This window comes from Balaenoptera physalus (assembly GCF_965194825.1).
Source record: "Balaenoptera physalus genome assembly, chromosome: 13".
NCBI classification, from domain to species: domain Eukaryota; kingdom Metazoa; phylum Chordata; class Mammalia; order Artiodactyla; family Balaenopteridae; genus Balaenoptera; species Balaenoptera physalus.
This window is the reverse complement of record NC_138892.1, coordinates 29,651,792-29,670,782: the sequence shown is the minus strand read 5'-3', so window position 1 is coordinate 29,670,782 and position 18,991 is coordinate 29,651,792. Positions and strand designations below refer to the sequence as shown.

General features: G+C 34.4%; 1 protein-coding gene across 1 annotated transcript in view; it reads right to left on the bottom strand.

Annotated features, from left to right (window-relative positions):
- The window catches only part of EPYC (epiphycan), a 73,927-nt gene that overhangs the window by 35,012 nt on the left and 19,924 nt on the right, over window positions 1-18,991 (bottom strand). Inside the window, exon 1 of the mRNA XM_082419183.1 lies at window positions 4,934-18,991. This exon is cut by the window's right edge and continues 19,924 nt beyond it. Within this exon, the coding sequence (XP_082275309.1) occupies window positions 4,934-5,098 (165 nt within the window). The 5' untranslated portion in view covers window positions 5,099-18,991. The remainder of the gene's footprint in view (window positions 1-4,933) is intronic.

Below are 18,991 nucleotides of genomic sequence, written 5' to 3'. Positions count from 1 at the left end.
TACAACCAAGTGCTTCTTGGGACCACAGGGTATAACATTCCTGGTATTTATTGAAGATTCAGGAACAGTGCAGGCTCACTTAAGTAGAGGTAATTATGTAAGACTAAATAATGTGATATAGGTGAGGAGAAGTCTAATTATCTGGTTGGAGCCAAGGAGAATTTCTTGGAGGAATGGAAGTTCATATCTTTCAGCAGAACTTCCATAAATATTAACATAGTCACTGAGTACTTTTCTGGGCAAAATAAATTACTCATGGTCAGGACCAATGTTTTTTTAGACCCAAGAGGAATGGAAAATCAATAACCCAAAAACTATAGCATGAAAATGGAAACAAATACCTGCCTTGGTCAAAAACGCAGTCTCAACTTAAGCCACATATATATATATATATGTATATATGTATATATTCAGGTTATTACTCATAACTTAGATATATGTTGGCAAATACATATTCACAATTATTCTTTGAAGTATAGACTAAGTAGTTAGTCTAACTAAGTAGTTAGTCTAAGCCATTTTTTCCTTACAGTAATTAGATAACAGTCAGTTGTCTATAAATGTTACTTCTAGTTCACATTATTCACCCATAGAAGAATGCTTTTCTTTCTAAGAGTGCAGTATAGAATGCACCTGGCATTCAGCTCAACCAAAACCATTTCAAGTTAAAAGGACAATTAGAAAGTGGTAAAAAACGGAGGGAGGATAATATAATCTTTCATTAGTCTGTTGGAAATTATTTTCTGATATGAGAACATCACTATGATTACCCATTATGATTAACTGTAATCTTAGTCAAGTTACTTAACTGCTCTGTGTCTCAATATCCTCATCTATATTCAATGGGAATAATAATGGCACTTCATTGTTTTTTGGGAGGAATAAATGAGATAATACATGTGATATTCCTAGAACGCTACTGCCACATAATAAGTGCTCAGGGTTAGCTAGTATTCATCAGTAAGCAACACGTCTGCATTTTGGTCTTGTGGCTTATAACCAGTTCCCATCCATATCGTTAAAGTAAAATGAAAGCTCAGTAAAAACTGCAACAACTTGATGTTATACCAACAAATGTATCCACTGGCTAATATAGAACATTATGATGGAATTGCTGGGCCTAAAATCTTTTTCTAACATAGTATCCAGTGGATCCTGGATATTCTAGATCATCAGAAATCACATAAGTCATGAGTCTGAAATACTATTGCTGCATATAATTTTCAAAACAGAAATACTTTCAATTACCCTTTTCCAACCACTGAGGAGGTAATGAATATACTACCACCAATAGAAATCAATAAAGCTCTATTGAGATTCTAACCCTGGGAATCAGGGGTGGTTTGGTTCACTGACTAGATAAATTGTTGGACTCATAAATGGAAGCCTTGCAGCCTTATAGTAATTCAAATCTGGCTTTCAGAAAAAAAAGTTTAAATCATTACACTGTAGTAGTTTTCTGTTGCTGCATTGCAAATTGCTATAAACTTAGCAGTTTAAAGCTATACCCATTTTTAAACCCATAGTTTCTGTGGATCCGAAGTCCAAGGATGGCTTGACTGGGTTCTCTGCTTAGGGTCTCACAAGGCCAAAATAAAGGGAGGGCCAGGGCTGTAACCTCATGTAGTACTTGAAGTACTTGAAGTTTCTTGTATCTTTAGGACTGAGTTTCTTGTATCCTTATATGCTTGCTGACTGTCAGCTTCTCCTCAGCGTCTAGAGAATTCCTGCATTCTTGTTATGAACATAGACCCAACTATTGATATCTTTAAAGCCAGAAATAGTTTCCCCTGCATTGAATTTCTCTCATGCTTCAAATTTTGTCCCTAACCTCAAGACACTGATTTAAGGGGCTCATGACTTTAGGTCAGGCTGACCAAGATAATCTCCCTTTTTAAATTTCAACTGTGCCGTATAACATAACCTATTACAGGAGTGATATCCCAATATATTCATGATGTTAACAATTACAAAGAGCATGGACACATCAGGGGATGGGCCACTTAGGGCACATCTTAGAATTCTACCTACCACATATATCAAAGGCCTTAAGTATTAATCATTGCAAGTTTAGACCAAAGGGTCTACTCTATTGGCATAAGATGCCAAGTCTTCGACTTTAAAAGAAAGAAATTGGCATTTGGAAGCAGTTATCCTATAAATTTACAACTTTAGAATATAAAGTTGTCTTTTGTACAGATGAAATAAATTCTAGGCTAAATTATGCAGAACCCTACTCTTGGCATCAAGGACAAAAAACTGAAGAATCTGATCCCATCGTTCCCTATATCTATCATTTACTATGAACTTTTTCATCAACTGGACCTTATATGGGTGTGTTATCAGTGTTCACTCAAAAAGTGTCACATAAGATCAAGAACATGTGCAACCACTGCCTTTAATTTATAAAGACGAGATAAATAAGTTTATTTGACCTTCCAGAATCTGAACTTACAAGACTGCATTCAAGAAATTCATGCCGTGTTAACCAAATTCTAGAATGCATTCACATGACTGGAAGTATTGGCTTTATTTCATATTTTCCCATAGGGAATTATATGCTAGTTGTTTGTTTGTAAAGAATTTATAGTAATAAGTTATTGAGATCTGAGTTAAAGTTCTGAATTTTGTTCCTTATGTCATCTAATTTTCTTTATCATATTGATTTTGTTTGTTTTGGGATTTTTTTCCAATAGGTGGTGGGTGAGTAGGTTGGTTGACTGATTTTTGCTGTTGGAACAACTTCATAAATGTCTTTAAAAAATTATGTATAGTTGATGTTTTCAAATGTGTTATAGTTTTATTATAGCACATGTATATATCTATATCTATATCTGTATCTGTATCTATATCTATCATCTACCTAAAACCAGTTTTCTGATGATGACTTCACCACAAAGGATTGTTAAATCAGGGCTGACTTGTATATTTCAGTCAACTACAAGGGATTATCAGTGGCTTTCTGGAACCCTCAGTTGTTAGGGTTTCTGAGTCTGGCTTAGCCAGTATGAAAATTAGAAATGTTTGCATGAAGTAAGGGCTAGGGTGTGTAAGGATACAATGCCACATATTCAGTACCTTACAGGAAGGTTGTTATTCCAGAATAAGCAAATACTGAGGAAAGGTTGTATAATAAATCATCTTTATATATATATACATATATATACATATATATATAAAATTAAGCTAATATATAATATATATAATTATATATATATTATATATATATAATTAAGCTAATTAAGCTAATATGTATATATATATTAGCTTAATTTTCCTTGATGGTAGGAAGAACTTCAGACTCTCATGAGAATGTCTAGGGCCTCCTGGGCAACAAAAAGGATCCTGACAGCAAGGAATAGCTTAAAAACAGTCTGCAGATAAAATTCACGTCCTTCACAGTTTTGCCTAGGGTAGGCTTGGTCTCAAATGGTAGTCCCTCTATTATGCATGTGGTCTTCGGAAGTGAATAAATAAACCCTTGAATCCAAATTCCCCAGCCCTACTTAAGATAAAGAATTCACTATGGTACTCACCGATCCAATGAAATATTTTTTTGAAGAATGACAAATAAGTTTAAATTAAAATATTTAATTTGGTAGATAACTGCGGATATGCACTGAGTTTTTGTTTTTTTTTAAATATTTCTGCAAGATGGAAAAAGGAACAGGGCAGATGAGTTGAGCACTGAAAAACTTTCTTCTTATACTCTACATTGATGCATTAGATTAGAGATACAGAGATCACATATAGCAAGACTGGTATTAATGACTATAAATTCTCAACAGAAAATCCCCTTCACATAATAGAAGCCACACAGTGAAATGAATCAAGCACTGAATGTTGATAAAGACTTAAAAACAGTCATAACTAAATGTTCAGAAGAAAAGCGGCCTGCTGTCAAGCCTGAAACTTTACTAAAAAGAAGGGAAGAGAAATATAGACAGAGAGAGAGAGAGACAGATGGCAAAAGAGAGAAAGACAGGAAAAGAATAGTGCAGGGGGAGAATACATAAAAACTACTGTACTGTGAAAATCTAATTCTTGTATTTTAGAAGGCAACATAAACAATAATGAGAATGTTTACTATCTTAATAAAGATGTATCTAAGTCCCATACAATTTAAATACATGCTTTTGTCTAAATATTTCATTTCCCTAGTTATCAAAAGTAGTTATTCTAAGAAAATTTACACTTGAATGACTGCCCCAAATATGTTCTGATCTTGTAAAGGTGATGTAATTTCCCTTTCGGTTTATTTGTACTTAATTAGTTTTTGTCAATGTTGTACATTCATTAGACTCCAGCATTTCAAGGTCTGCTTGTTTTCTGATTCAGAAAAATTAGTCTGTATCCTTTAGTTATGTAAAAAGCCTACCATTTAATTAGGAACATGTCATATCAGATTTAGGTAATGGTCTGTAACTTTGCCAATGCCTACATTACTGCTGAGGGTAATCAGTCATTTAGGGAAGCGTATTTGCGCTTGGAATACAGTAAAGTTTCAAATCATTGTCCTTTTTCTGCATTCTTTTAGTTTTCTTCTATTACATTTTAATCTCATGTCTTTTTTTCTTTACTTCAAACTTCCCAAACTTCCTTATCATTTTATGTGTACTATTTGAATTCACCTTTTCCTCATTGATTGCCTCTTCCCCTAATTTTCTCTGTTCTAACTTGATAGAAACTCTTTTATTTTTCAATTTTATGAGGAAATATAAAGAAAATAAAGTGAAGTATAAAGAAAGCAAAAGGGTTTCCCAATGTTAACCTCCATCACATTGAACATGTTCTGGAGAAAAAGTTAATATGAAATTATTAAGATGGAACATCTCCACTTACAAGTAAACAAAAATCTATTTAAAGAGAAGAAACCCTAATAATTCCTCATACAATGCTTTAAAAAGTCTCAGGAGTGGGAAGAATCAGTTACCTCAGCTTGACCCATTGGTATGTTTTCATAGTTGTATAGATTATCCAGGTCTTCTAAGGTGGCGTCATAGGTTTCTGAGTCATAGCTGATGGATTCTAGAGTCGGGGCACTCACAGCAGCATCCAAGACGACAAGTCCCAGCACGAGTCTTGCTAATGTTTTCATTTTTCAAACTTTCCTAATCATAAAATATTAAAACACATACATATTTAATTGATAATAACTTATGAATAGTTTGCACTAAATAGGAATGATAAATCACTGTCAATACTGAGAAACTCAAGCTGGTAGCTTTCTTTCCATGGATAATTTATAACATAGCACATGAAATTGTGTGGCTTCCGAGGACTATTGATGCCAGATACTCAAATGAATTCACAAACCTATCCACATTTTTACGGTAGATATTGGAATTATGGTGAAATTGATTTTATTTTATAGAGAAACATGGAGAAAATGAGATGCAGAAAGATTGTGGTATACTTATTCACAAAAGCCTTCACATTATCTAAGAGTTTTACCACTTACTAAGCATTAAGATTCTTTCATCAACTCTGGGATGTAGGGATGATGATGATGATGGTGATAATCACTGTTAACTGTCACACCACTTTACAAATGAGGAAACCAAGACAGAGCTGGCTAGTAATACAGCTAGGACTGTTTCTTGTACATTTAAGTCTAGGGCTTTTTCCACACAAAATAATGAAGGTTTGGTTTTTTTTTCTTCTTCTTTGTTGCCTCTGGGTGTCATTAATACATACATAATTTAATATTTACACACATAAAATTAATATTTCATGCAATATTTTCAAAACTTGTCTTAAATAAATGGAGCAGACAAGAAAATTATTTTTTTCCTTTATTCCTTAGTGTTTTATTTCAATCCTTAATGGCTATCTAAAGTTTAAACTCAGAATCAATAGGAATACATGTCTAAAAGTCACCATTTAGCAAGATTTCCTTAGAGGAGGATTTGCACACACATGGGATTAGAGCAATCTTTTGTTTTGTAATTCTTTAATAAATGCTATTCTTAGTTTCCATGATAACATCATGCTTTTGGGAGATTCAGTCAAGATCTTATCATTTTAATTATTTTAATTCTGTATGTACTCCTTTGCATACATTTTAGTTTAGAAAAAAATCTCTTATGTTTAATTTTAAACATTTAAATTAGGCCTATGAAAAGTGTTACCTAGTGATCATTCATTGAGGAAGCAAGGTATTTGTAAAATTTTTATCAAGCATGTCTAGTTTTAAAGGTTTTGTATTTTGGATACACTTCTTGGGTTTACTTTAAGAACAGTACATGTGGTGTTGTACCTATGCACACATACAAAAAGGAATTCATGATAAATACTACTTTTAAACTTGAATGCACTGGCAGACAAACTGACCTTCAGTTACTTGAAAGAAAGTCTTTATGAAGCAGGTTTAGGCAGAAGGATATGAAATTCCTCTGAGAATAAGAAGTAGTACAAGGAGCTCCTTTTTATCCTTTCCTATGCTTTCTTCAAATAAATTTTTTATTCATACTGGATAAACTAAGCCTCTATTTTACTTGCCTTTGCAGAGGTCTTTGCAGGATCTCAGATTTGGAACAGTTTTATGCAATTATCAACAAAGTCCTACTTAATAAAACAGTGTGATTTGCAAATCTTTCAGAAACCACTCTCCCATATTCAGATGGGAAGCATTAACAGTGGCCACCACTAACCTAAAAAATATATATTTTCCTTGTACAGTTCTGGCAACTTTCATTGTTCAAAAAAATTATGCACTTGCTTATTCTTTTTCTCACTTCATACTCTGTTTGATTATATATATCTGCATATTAGAGTTTACTTACATTTGACATATCCCCTAAAGCTATCATCAATAAGGCAGTCTGTGAACCTTAGAAATATGAAGAACACATATCCATGTGTAGTTTAAAAAAGCATGTTCCTTCCTTCGAATACTTACTTTAGTATTTAATGTAATGTCTTTGTTGAAACTTTAAACATATTGTCCGCTCTATACCATTTAATGACATTTTAATACATATACTTATATAAAAATTTAAAATATATAGCTTAAAAAGACATTGTAAATGGTAAATTATAATCATCAGTATATTTTAAACACCTGAAATCTTATCATTTTCTTCTTTTGCATAATATTTCAATCAATAACAATCAATAGTGCCTGTCAATACTGGCAAAGAATGTGTTCCATGTCAAGGCACCTGACTTAAGGAATATATTGGAAACTACTATAATTTTATTGGCATCTAATTTTATTGTCATGGCTATTAAGATCAACTATTTTTCTGTATGTTATGAATTCCTAAGCTAATTCAGAATTTTGGATTTTCCAAGAATAATATAAATATAAAAAAAGTAAAATTAAACCCAACTGATTGAATCAAAGTTCACCACAAAATATTAAAGCAAGTTGAATTATTTTTTTAAAGGTTATTATAGTAGGGAAAAAAGTGTATAACCTGAGAAGAAAGCAAGTGTAAAAACTTACCTTTGGCTCCTACTTGGTGAAATGGCACACAGTGACTGAGGACGCAGAGCCAGTGGTGTTTGCCCCTGACCAATAGTTGTGAATTCTGGTCTGTGGGAGGTGGAATTTATAATACTCAATTTTCTGTTTGGAAAAGCTAACCTTGGGAAATGCTTCTCAGTCTCTAAAAACTCCAAATTATTTTATAATCACTCAAATTAAGCAGTAGAATCCAAACTACAGAGTATATGAAGCTCTTGAAATTATGTTAAAGGAGGTATAATTGCAAATGTGTCACCTTAAAAATTTTAAATGGAAAAAGTTGGTTTTAACATATCTCATCTATAACCAATTCACCAATTAAGACATTAATGTAAACAGTGATACTATAGATGGATATTTCAGAAATGTTCTAATAAGAAATAATTTTCCCAAACCTTGCATATCTTGAATTGTTTTCTTCAATTTTCACTAATGTTAACTGAAGTTTAGTAAATGTTGCAAAAACCTTACCTGTATAATGTTGGGTAAGTAAAAGCAAAAAATAAAACAAAACAAAACAATTATTTTGATTGCTTGGAATGCTTTGAGAGCAATCAAACCATGAACCTCTTGCATGAATATTTATGAAAAATTATGCCCAGAAATAATGCATAAATATGATCTGAGTGTTTTGAAAAGAAGGCTCCTTTTCTTCTCTTTTATCTGTCAGAGCCAAACAGATCAAATTACATTAAAAAAAATTTTCTCCCAGAGTACAAGATTTGTTTTAGGCTTTTGGTACCTGACATGGTTTGTGAAACTGAGTTTTAATACAGGTATGGAGAGAAAATATATTTGTATTAAATCTCTGTTCTTCACTTCCACTCACACTGCAAAAGTTCTAGAGAAAGATAAAACTTGCATTTTGTATTCTGGTATGTGTTATGTAAATCTAGCTCTCACCTGTGCATCAGGAATCTTTCCTTGTGACCAGAGGTGAATAGCTTTACGTACTAGACTTTGGAAATAGGGTTGGTCCTGGACAAACTGATGGAGGAGATGGCGTGTCTTCAGAACTCTCTTCCCCTTTCTGCTTCCCTCCCATCTTTCCTCCCTCAGACTGCTTTGCCCGTCTGTTCAGGGCACTCTCAGTCATTACTCCCATCATCTATACCTGCTTCCAAATAATTTGTTCTCAGTGTGAATTATTTTTCTTGGGACCAGCTGTACTTGTAATGGAAGCAGTGATACAAGGTAAAGTATGAAATCTACCAAGACCTCTCAAGCAGTAGAGAGGCCATCTTGGAGGCAGTGATTTCCTCCTGGCAGTCCTGCATGCTGGCAGTCTTAACCACATCATGTAGAGGCTGCTTTCAGAAGCATTTCTGGAAAGAGACCTGAATCTGAATTCCTACCCTGGCGCTGTTCAGCAGCAATGTCCCACACTGTGTGTTAGATGATTTTATATGTTGTTAATTTTTTTTAACACATTCTCAATCAGAGTGATCATCACTCTTTACAGAGGTTAAATTATCCAGTGTCACATGTGACACAAACAAAGAGAAAATCAATTGGGACAAGTTCCCAGATGTTACTGGGCCCATCTACGGGATATCGGTGAACGTAAAAAGGCAGATATCTCTCAGTTACTTAGATTCGAAAGCTGCTTACCTGCCACTAGTTTTTCAGCTCTTTCAAATGCTTTAGAATAAAAATAGATGAATAAAATATCCATGAAAATATCTAATATTTCTTCCTCTTCCTGCATTATTTAATCTAGTACTTTGCACACATTGTCAGGTGACGGTGAGGTGGGATCTACCTAGTTCCTTGCTTTCTGGAAGGCTCTGGCTGACTTTGTAAGACTATTTCCAGAAATAACATTTGCACACTATCCTTTAACTATTGGTGTTTAAGTGATGTCTTCTATAGGCCTCAGAACACTCTGCACAAATGCAGTTTTTTCATGATAATTTAATAACCAAATTACTTGTCTTATATATAGAAGTAATACTATATACAGAATTAACATTAGATTAAGACAAGTACGAGTCTTAATATAGAATTGAAAGCAGAAATGATCATTTGTCAGTATTCTCTTCTTCCAAATTCTCTTTCCTTATAAAAATGGAGATTGTCATACTGAGTGAAGTAAGTCAGACACAGAAAGACAAATATCATATGATATCGCTTATATGTGGAATCTAAAAAAACAAAAAGGGTACAAATAAACTTATTTACAAAACAGAAGTAGAGTCACAGATGTAGAAGACAAACTTATGGTTAGCAGGGGATAAGGGGGAAGGGGAGGGATAAATTGAGAGATCGGGACTGACATATACACGCTACTGTATATAAAATAGATAACTGATAGGAACTTGCTGTATAGCATAGGGAACGCTACTCATTACTCTGCAATGGCCTATATGGGAAAAGAATCTAAAAAAAAAAAAGTTTGGATATATGTGTAGGTATAACTGATTCACTTTGTTGTACACCTGAAACTAACAGAACTTTGTAAATCAACTATACTCAATAAAAATTTTTTTAAAAATGGACAATTTAAAAAATAATTTCTCTTATTCTTATTTGGACTCTCTCCAATATTTCAAAATCTGTTTTGAACGGTGGGAGCTCAAATTTGTAACCACCTCATGAGGCTCTAATCTCCGTTGAACAGTGAGGGAGGATTAATTACCAGTTCTAGCCTTTCATATCCCTGGTAAATGTCTTCTAGTTTCATGATAATTTTCTTAATAGAGCCTGAACTTTGTTATCAGACACCCTCGGGAGATCAGTTATTATGACTAGTTGTATTATCTAGTAACAGAGGCCTTATGCCTTTATCCCTTTAAGTCCCCAAACATTTTACAAATCCTTTTGGCTACAACTCTCTACAAAATTAATTAAATGCCATCCTACTTGCTGAGACAGAATTAATTTTAAACAGAATGGTCTTCTGCTAATGAGTGCCTTCTCTCTGTTCTGTAACAGTGGTGAGCAGAGAGGAGCAGTCACTCTGAGGACAGTCCACTGCGCTCTGCCCTTGTCCCCAGCCCCCAAAGGCCACATCAGTAAGACCTGCAGGACGGTATAGATATCCCACTCCACTGATTATAAGGAATAAAACCATTGCCTGAAATGATTAGCTACCCCACTATGAAGAATTCCCTTGTTGCCTCAGATACCTAATTATCAACAGAAGTCCAAAGCTCCAAGTCTTCCAGCATCACCATAAACTCACATACCATGTGCTGCTTGTATTCCCTAATCTTACCCAGTCTCCTCTTCCAGAAACTTTCAAGCCTGATCCGCAACCCAGAAACTCTCCTTTGTCCTCAGTTTCTCTTGGAAAATTTCCCTTTACTTTTCTTAATCTTAAAAGTATCTGGCTGTCTCCTGACAAAGGTTATGCACTGCAGTCCTTTAAAGTAGTGGCTGTGTTTTCTTCTTCACTCACATAACTCAAAGAACACTCTACTGTTCTTGCTCTACATTTTCTCTTCCAAACAATTTCTTCTTTTTACTCTTTCAAAATATCTCCATCCATTCTGAAACTCATGACATCTGGTTTAATTACCTACAACCTCTTCCCTGTCCCCAACTGCTGGACCTCCTAGTCGAGCCTCTCCTTGTCAATGACTTTTGCTCCTGGCTCACTCATACTCTCTACTGATACCTGCTCATCATGTCCGGTGACGTGCTTCCATGTGCATAATCCACATACCGTGGTGGCCTAGGAGTTGCCTTATCTCCTGATGTGTAGTAAAGTTACCCACTATTATTGTCATACCCTCCAGCTTATTATCACCAGGCATTATATAACCCTACTACTAGGGTATTGTTATCATTTTTCCTTTCGCCTCGTGAGAACTTCATTCCACAGACTCCATCTCTTTTTCACTGTTTATTAAATCTCCTATCTTCAGATCCTTCCTTAACTTTAGTTTTGATGGACCATTATCATAATTACTCCCTTTCAAGCACTTTCTGCTTTCCTTCTTTTTTTCCTTTTATCATACTCATTTATGAAGACTTAAATTTCGGTTGAACACAACACCCAACTCTTCTCTCCTGCATCTGAGCAGCTGTATATTCCTAGTAAAAATCATGTACAACAATTGGTGTTACTTTAAATTCTCAAAGATAAGCGTCAACCCTAGCCAGCAGATCTGCTGTGTTTCTGATGTTGATTCCCTTTCCGACACTCTAAGATGACTACATTATAACATTTTGTTTGTCCTTAAAGTCTTATATTGCTTTTCTCCTCACGGAACATCAACAGAGTGATGGTAGAAGTCATCAGAGAAGTGTTCAATTAACTTTCCACTATAAAATCCACCTGCACTTGTATGTGTCTTCTTTGTTTTCCCTTCTGTGACAGTGCAAGAATTTAAAAGTAAATTCCCCCAATTATGCCCAGGATCTAATTCCCTTTCCTCTTCTCAAGGTCTACACTTCTTTAATTATCTCCTCCCCCTCAGTATCTCCCCTCCTTACTAGGTCAATTCTATGTACAGACATACATGGTCTGTGCACAGTCAGGCAGGCATTCTACGTAACACAAGTGAACTGAATGAAACTACAAAAATGGGTACAGTAGTAGCTGTGAGAACACATGCCATTTCTAAAATAAAATTCAAAATCAAATTATTTTAAAACACTCCAGAGTCCAAAAATGTATCCACAGACTTGAGTCATCCTATAAATTCTTCAGTTATGACTTCAGATATTATGTCTTATCTTTAAAAAATAATGTCTCTTAGACTCCACATTTTCCTCCTCCTACTATCCCATTTTATGACCCCTTTTACAGAAAAAATTCTCAAAAAATACGGTATACATTTTCTATTTCTTCTTGCTCTGTTCCCATTCACTCTTCATTGTACTGCAGTTTGGGGTTCTGTATGGGTAGTTTTCTGGCTTTGCCTTTACTGCTGTCCTGGCAGCCCACCTTGGCTTCCATACATCATTGGCTATACCTTCTCAATTCCTTTCTCAGCCGTCTCTTTCTCTACCAGGCCTATAAATGTTGGAGTACCTCAGGTTTTAGTCTTTGGGTGACTTCGTCTGTTTCCACTCTAAAATTACAACAAAAACAAAAGTAATTTTAATAACTACCATTTTGAATGCTCACTATGTGCCTGGCATTTTTTTATCATCCTCACTTATTGGAGAGGTAACCAAGGTCCAGGGAGATTAAATGACTTCAGCTAGTAAGAGGCAGAGCCAAAATCAGAGCTGAAGCCATCTGGCAGCAAAGCCCAAGTTCTTAACCACAACACTGAACCACCGCCTTATGTTTAAATTTCCTAGCATTACATCTCCAGTCTGCACAGTTCACTCTGAGCTGCTGACTCTTTTATGCCATTGACTACTTAGAACTTGACATCTTCACTTGGATGTCTAATTGGAAAATCACAATATGCCTGAAATAATGACCTTTGGATCCCCCCTAAACTGTGTTCCTCTACTCTGCATCTTATTAAATGATATCACATCTCTCTAGTTGACTCCAGCCTAAAGCTTACAATTATTGTAGATTTCTTCCATTTCCTTACTGTGTCTCTCCCATCCAATCTATCGAAGAGATCAGTTCTACTTAAAATATATTTTATTCCACCATCCTCTCTCCCATGGACTACCAAAAAAGCATACTTCTGGGTCTCCTTGCTTCCTCTTTTGTGCTTCTATCATTTACTCTCCAAAGACCAGCAAGAGGTCATTTACAATGTAAATACATAAAACTCCATGTTTTTTCATTGAAAACATTCAGTAGCTTTATATTTCTCTTTGAACAAAATCTAAACTCCTGAGCCATGTCCTGGAAAGCTCCCCATCAGCTGGGGCCTACCTACTTCTCTAAGCTTAGATCAAACACCTCTCCCTCAGTCACTCTGCTGCAGTCATATGGATGACCTTTCTGTTCTTGAATCACGCCCAATCATTGTTTCTTCCAAGTACTGCATTTAATATCGTTGCCCCTTATTTTAGAATGACTGGCTCACTTTTTAAATAGTGTACATTTCTGCATAAATGTCACTTCAAAGGGCCTTTCCCTGTCCCCCTCACCATCGAAACAGAGCCACTTCCTTCATGGGAAAAGAAGGTGATCCCTCACCACAGTTGTTTTTCATAGCACTTGCTACAACCTGTTATTATATTTTTCTGTTCTTATATATGTCTCTCTCAGGTGAATACAAACTCCACATTGCATTATCTTTACTGGTCATATTCACAGTTGCATCCTTAATGTCTAAAGTAGTCCTTGGCCCACAATTTTTGTGCAGTATTTTTTGAATGAATCAATCAATTAATGATTGACTGTATGAATCAAGTGCAAAGTAATTCAAAATAATAAACAATCACTTAATAAACTGTAATGATTTCCTTGGGCTAGTCTAAGATATATAGGATTACTTCCACTTATGATAACTGGTTCTTGGTTAACATGCTAAATTCATTTCTTTCTCTTTTTTTTTTTTTAATTGCATTTTTCTGTTCTAGCTAACTGCCAATCTGTCTGGTTGGTGACACTTTTCAAGCCGTTGCTCATGGGCCTCATGCAGCAAGGCTTTATGTTTATTTGCTAAAGACTTTCTTGTGTTACATACGAAGATATATAGTACAGACTTTTGATGAGAATCTGAGAGAGTTCCATACCACTTAAGACTGCTGGATAGAAGTATAGACAACTCCAAATCAAACTGACTTAGAAAAAAGGTAACTGGGGACGTCCATGGTGGCACAGTGGTTAAGAATCCGCCTGCCAGTGAAGGGGACACGGTTCAAGCGCTGGTCTGGGAAGATCCCACATGCCATGGAGCAACTAAGCCGCGTGCCACAACTACTGAAGCCTGCGCGCCTAGAGCCCATGCTCTGCAACAGGAGAAGCCACCGCAATGAGAAGCCCACGCACCGCAGCACAGAGTAGCCCCTGCTCGCTGCAACTAGAGAAAGCCTGCGAGCAGCAATGAAGACAGAACGCAGCCAAAAATAAATAAATAAATAAATTTATTTTAAAAAAAAGAAAAAAGGTAATTGACCCAAGTAACTGAAAAGTACAAGTTTCTCTCTTTCCAGAGAACTTCCTTTTGGTTGATGTCATAATTGGTGGTCTTCCACATGGAGGTGTTGGCTACATCTGCTCCATATCTTATATCTTTTTAGGTGAAAATCAAATGAGAAAGTGGCAATTTTTTATTCTCATAACCCAAGAAAATATTTCCATTTGTGCTATTGATTCTGATCAAATCATAGGCTCATCACTTAAAAAACAAACACCAAAAAAATAACAATAGATTTGGGAGAATTTGGTGTCTCTTTGGTTGAATCTGTACCTCATTTGAGGCTCTGCTTAAATGTTACCTTTCAGTTACTCCTTTCCTGACCACTCCATATAAAAGAGCACCAAATTCTTCATAACGCTTACAACTATATGACAATGCATAAATTATTTATTTATTTTCTCCACCAGAATGTTATCTCCACAAAACATGGTTTATCTGTTATGTTTATTGCTGTACTTCTAGTACATTGCACATATTAGGCATTCAATAAATATTTGTTGAATAAATCAATGAACTGACTTGGACCTTTGGCCAAATGCTTTCTCCTTGAGCTTGCAACAGACTGAAAAGGGAGTGAAGAGTAGTTCCCAGGAAAAACTAGTGAAAGAAGGGTGAATTAGTCATGAGTCGCAAAGTCTTTTAACTTTTGTGCATTGACTTTCTGAAATCTATTTTGGCTGTTTCTTTTGCTAAATTTCTGATTCTTATCTGTCTTGCAAATGAATTGGATGTAAGATATATACAAATCATTGATGAACAAGATGTTATGGTAATATCATTAAATCTCTGCTTCATGCATAGTTTATGGTATACTATATTTTCCTTGTCATTTTCACATTACTCATGCTTAATCAGTAAAAATTAAAATAACAATTTTAGATACTGTTAATGCTTATTTTATCATAATTGAGACTCTGAATTGTTACATTTTACTTGTCTTTTTTATGTTGAATTTTTATAAAAAGCTTATTATTTTGGTAGAAATTATACATATTCATCATTATGAAAATTCAAGGACTATAAGTTTTGAGAAAAAGGCAAAATAATCATCCACATGCTTACCACCCAAAATGTTATTATCTCTGCATATTTACAGATAAAAAGGGATGAAAGAGGTAGGTGTAAATAATATTACAAGATATAATACTATGATATAATATATTTTATTTAAAATATTTACTTATATTTAATATGAGAAAAATTTACTGAACTTTAATTTAAGGAATTGGTAAAAGTTTGATAGACATTTTATCCAGAAAATATCCAAAATTATCCATTTAAAGATTAAAAATTATGAAAGTTATTGGGTTAAATCTTTTAAAAATATTTCTAGTTTATATGCACTCATTTACATTTGTACTTTTCACTTTCCAATTTTGTTATATTTTACTTATCAGAGATTGATAATTTTTCTTTTTGTCTGAATACACGTTTGCTTGCTTTAGCTAACATATTTTGAGGGGTTCTAATGTCTCCTTCACTTTTATTTACATATTATAACACATTTAATCTTCACAACGGTCTCCTGAAATCTTTCTTATTATTAATTTGCCCAAGATTATACACCTAAAATGCATCAGTGTTGAAACTATAATATAAGAATCTGGATCCAGACCAATTATTTGTCCCATTATACAATTATGTGTCTTATGTTTGACCTTAGATATATACCCAGTAGTATTTAATACCAATGACCTATTCTTTTTTTTTTTACATCTGCTTTAGTTTTGAATGTACAATTTTGATACAACTCTTTTTAAGCTATATTCCTTTCCATCCCTTGTGTGCTATGTTCCCTGAGTCCTTGTGCTTTTTAAAATGTCTGTGAACTTTTTACTCTAAGGACAAATAGTTTGGTGGGATATTCTTAGGTAACATTTTTCTTAGAACATTGAGACATTGCTTCATTGTCTTCTTGCACTAAAGGTTGCAGTGGAAAAGTCTGAAACCAGCCTAATTATTTTCCACTGCTTAGGTCACTTACTTTTCCTCTCTGGAGGCTCACAAGATGTTTTCTAAACTTTGAACCTGGTAACATCACAAATGATGGTTTGCCCTTTACAGTTTCATATCAATCTTTCCAGAAGAAGAAGGTCCATTTTTCACTTGCAGGTTAACTACTATTGTTAATTTCAGGACAAATCTCTTCTTGTGTACCTTTGAATTTTTATTTCTGTTTAATTCACTGTAATCATTTTTCTGGATTAATAATTATGTTGTATTGAAACTCATTTTGCTTTGTTCCATCACCATCATTTTTCACTCAGTCAATTTGTTTATTATTTCACTCTTTTTGTATATTTTCTTAACTCTGCCACTATTCTACAGATTTTAGTAAATATTTAAAAGTATGCCCAAAGGAAACTTAACAACACCCTCCGTAGGAAGGTACTCTACCCTACCTGACTTGAGAAAAGGGCAATCAAACAAATCCAGGCCCTGCTAGACTTGTCTCTCATAAAGAATGAGAAAAAAAGGCTAAGGAATGTTCTGAAGATCACATCCCAGGGACTATTAAAAATCTGATATTTAATTATAAGAATATAGAATTCTTACCCTTCCCATCACCTTACTGCCACACCAACAGGGCATCAATATAAAAACAGATTACAAGTGAGAGTCGCAGACTCTATTTAAGAAGTTCCAAGGGAAACCCAAAGGCAACAGGAGGAAAACAGTCTGACAAGGAAACTAGAGAAAATTGAAGCTTCTGGCGCCTACAGTTACGTCAAACTTTAAACACAACCCAACTCTTAGCCAGATTAACATAAAGCCTCACACTAAAAGCTTAATTACCTCAATGCCTATTAACCAATCCATCGTGTCCAGCTTTCAACAAAAAATTACAAGGCATTCTAAAGACAAAACAAACAGTCTGAAGAGACAAAGCAAACAAAGTAACAACACAACTAAGATATGGCATGAATTTTGAAATTATCAGATAGAGAATTTAACACAATTATGTTTAAGATGTTAAAGACTCTATTGGAAAAAGTAGACAACTTTCAAGAACAGATGGGTAATGTAAGCAGAGGGATAGAAACTCCAAGAAAGTCAAAAGGAAATTCTGGAAATCACAGACACTGTAATAGAAATGAAGAATGCTTTTGATGGCCTCATCAGTAGACTAAACATGGCAAAGGAAATAATAAGTGAGCCTGAAGATATGCCAATAGAAACTGCCAAAAGTGAAATGCAAAAAGTAAAAAAAAAGAAAAAAAAAATTAAAGAAATGGAATATCCAAGAAATGTGGGAAAATGACAAAATGTGTACCATGTGTATAATAGAAACGTGAGAAAGAAAAGGACGACGGGCAGGAGCAGAAGAAATATTTGAAGTACTAATAATAGAATTTTCCAAAATTATTTATAGACACCAAAGTATAGATTCAGAAAACTTAGAGAACAACAAGCAGGATAAATACCAAAACAACTACACCTAGGCATATCATATGCAAACACCAGAAAACCAAAGACAAAGAGGAAATCTTGAAAAAATTATTATGTGGTAGAGGAAACTTATCTTTAGAGGAATAAGAATAAGAATTACATTGGACTTCTAGTCAGAAACAATGCAAGCAAGAAGAGAATGGAGTGAAATGTTTAAAGTGTTGAGGGGAAAAAAACTCCCAAATCCTAATGTATTATGTATTCGTTTAACATACTTTCAAAAGTGAAGGAGAAATACTCTTAGACAAATGTAAACTGAGGAAATCTGTTGCCAGCAGATCTTCCTTGCAAGAAATGTTAAAAGAAGTCTAGAGAGAAGAATGATATAGGTCAGAAACTTAGATCTACATCAAGAAAGGAAGAGCATAAGGGAAGGAATAAATGATGATAAAATAAAACCTTTTCTCTTATTCTAATAATTGTTTAAATAATCATAGCAATAATGTTTTAGGTGATTATAGCATATGGACAAATAAATAACAGCAATGTTATAAAGGATGGAAGGAAGAGGTTGGGAATACTCTGTTTATAGCAGTTTTATTTATGATCACCAAAAACTGGACGGAATCAAGGTATCCTTCAAAGGTGAATGAATATACAGTGGTATGTCCACACAATGGAGCATTCCTAAAAGAATTTTTTTAAATGAGCTATCAAACCATAAAACAACTTGTAAGAAATTTGAATACATGTTACTAAGTGAAAGAAGCCAATCTTAAAAGTCTACATATTGTATGATTCCAACCATATGACATTCTGGAAAAGGGAAACTATGGAGACAGTAAAAAGATCTGTGGTTGCCAGGGGTGTAGAGGGAGTGAGTAGGGATTAAGAGGTGAGGCAGAGTGAATTATTAGGGCAGGGAAAGTAATCTGTATGATACTGTAATGGTAGATACCTGACATTATGCATTTGTCAAAACCTATAGCACTGTACATCACAAGTGGCAAACCTTAATATAAACTATGGAATTTAGTTAATAATAGTGTATTAATATTGGTTCATTTATTATAACAAATGTTCCACGTTAACACAAGATATTAATAATAGAGGAAATGTG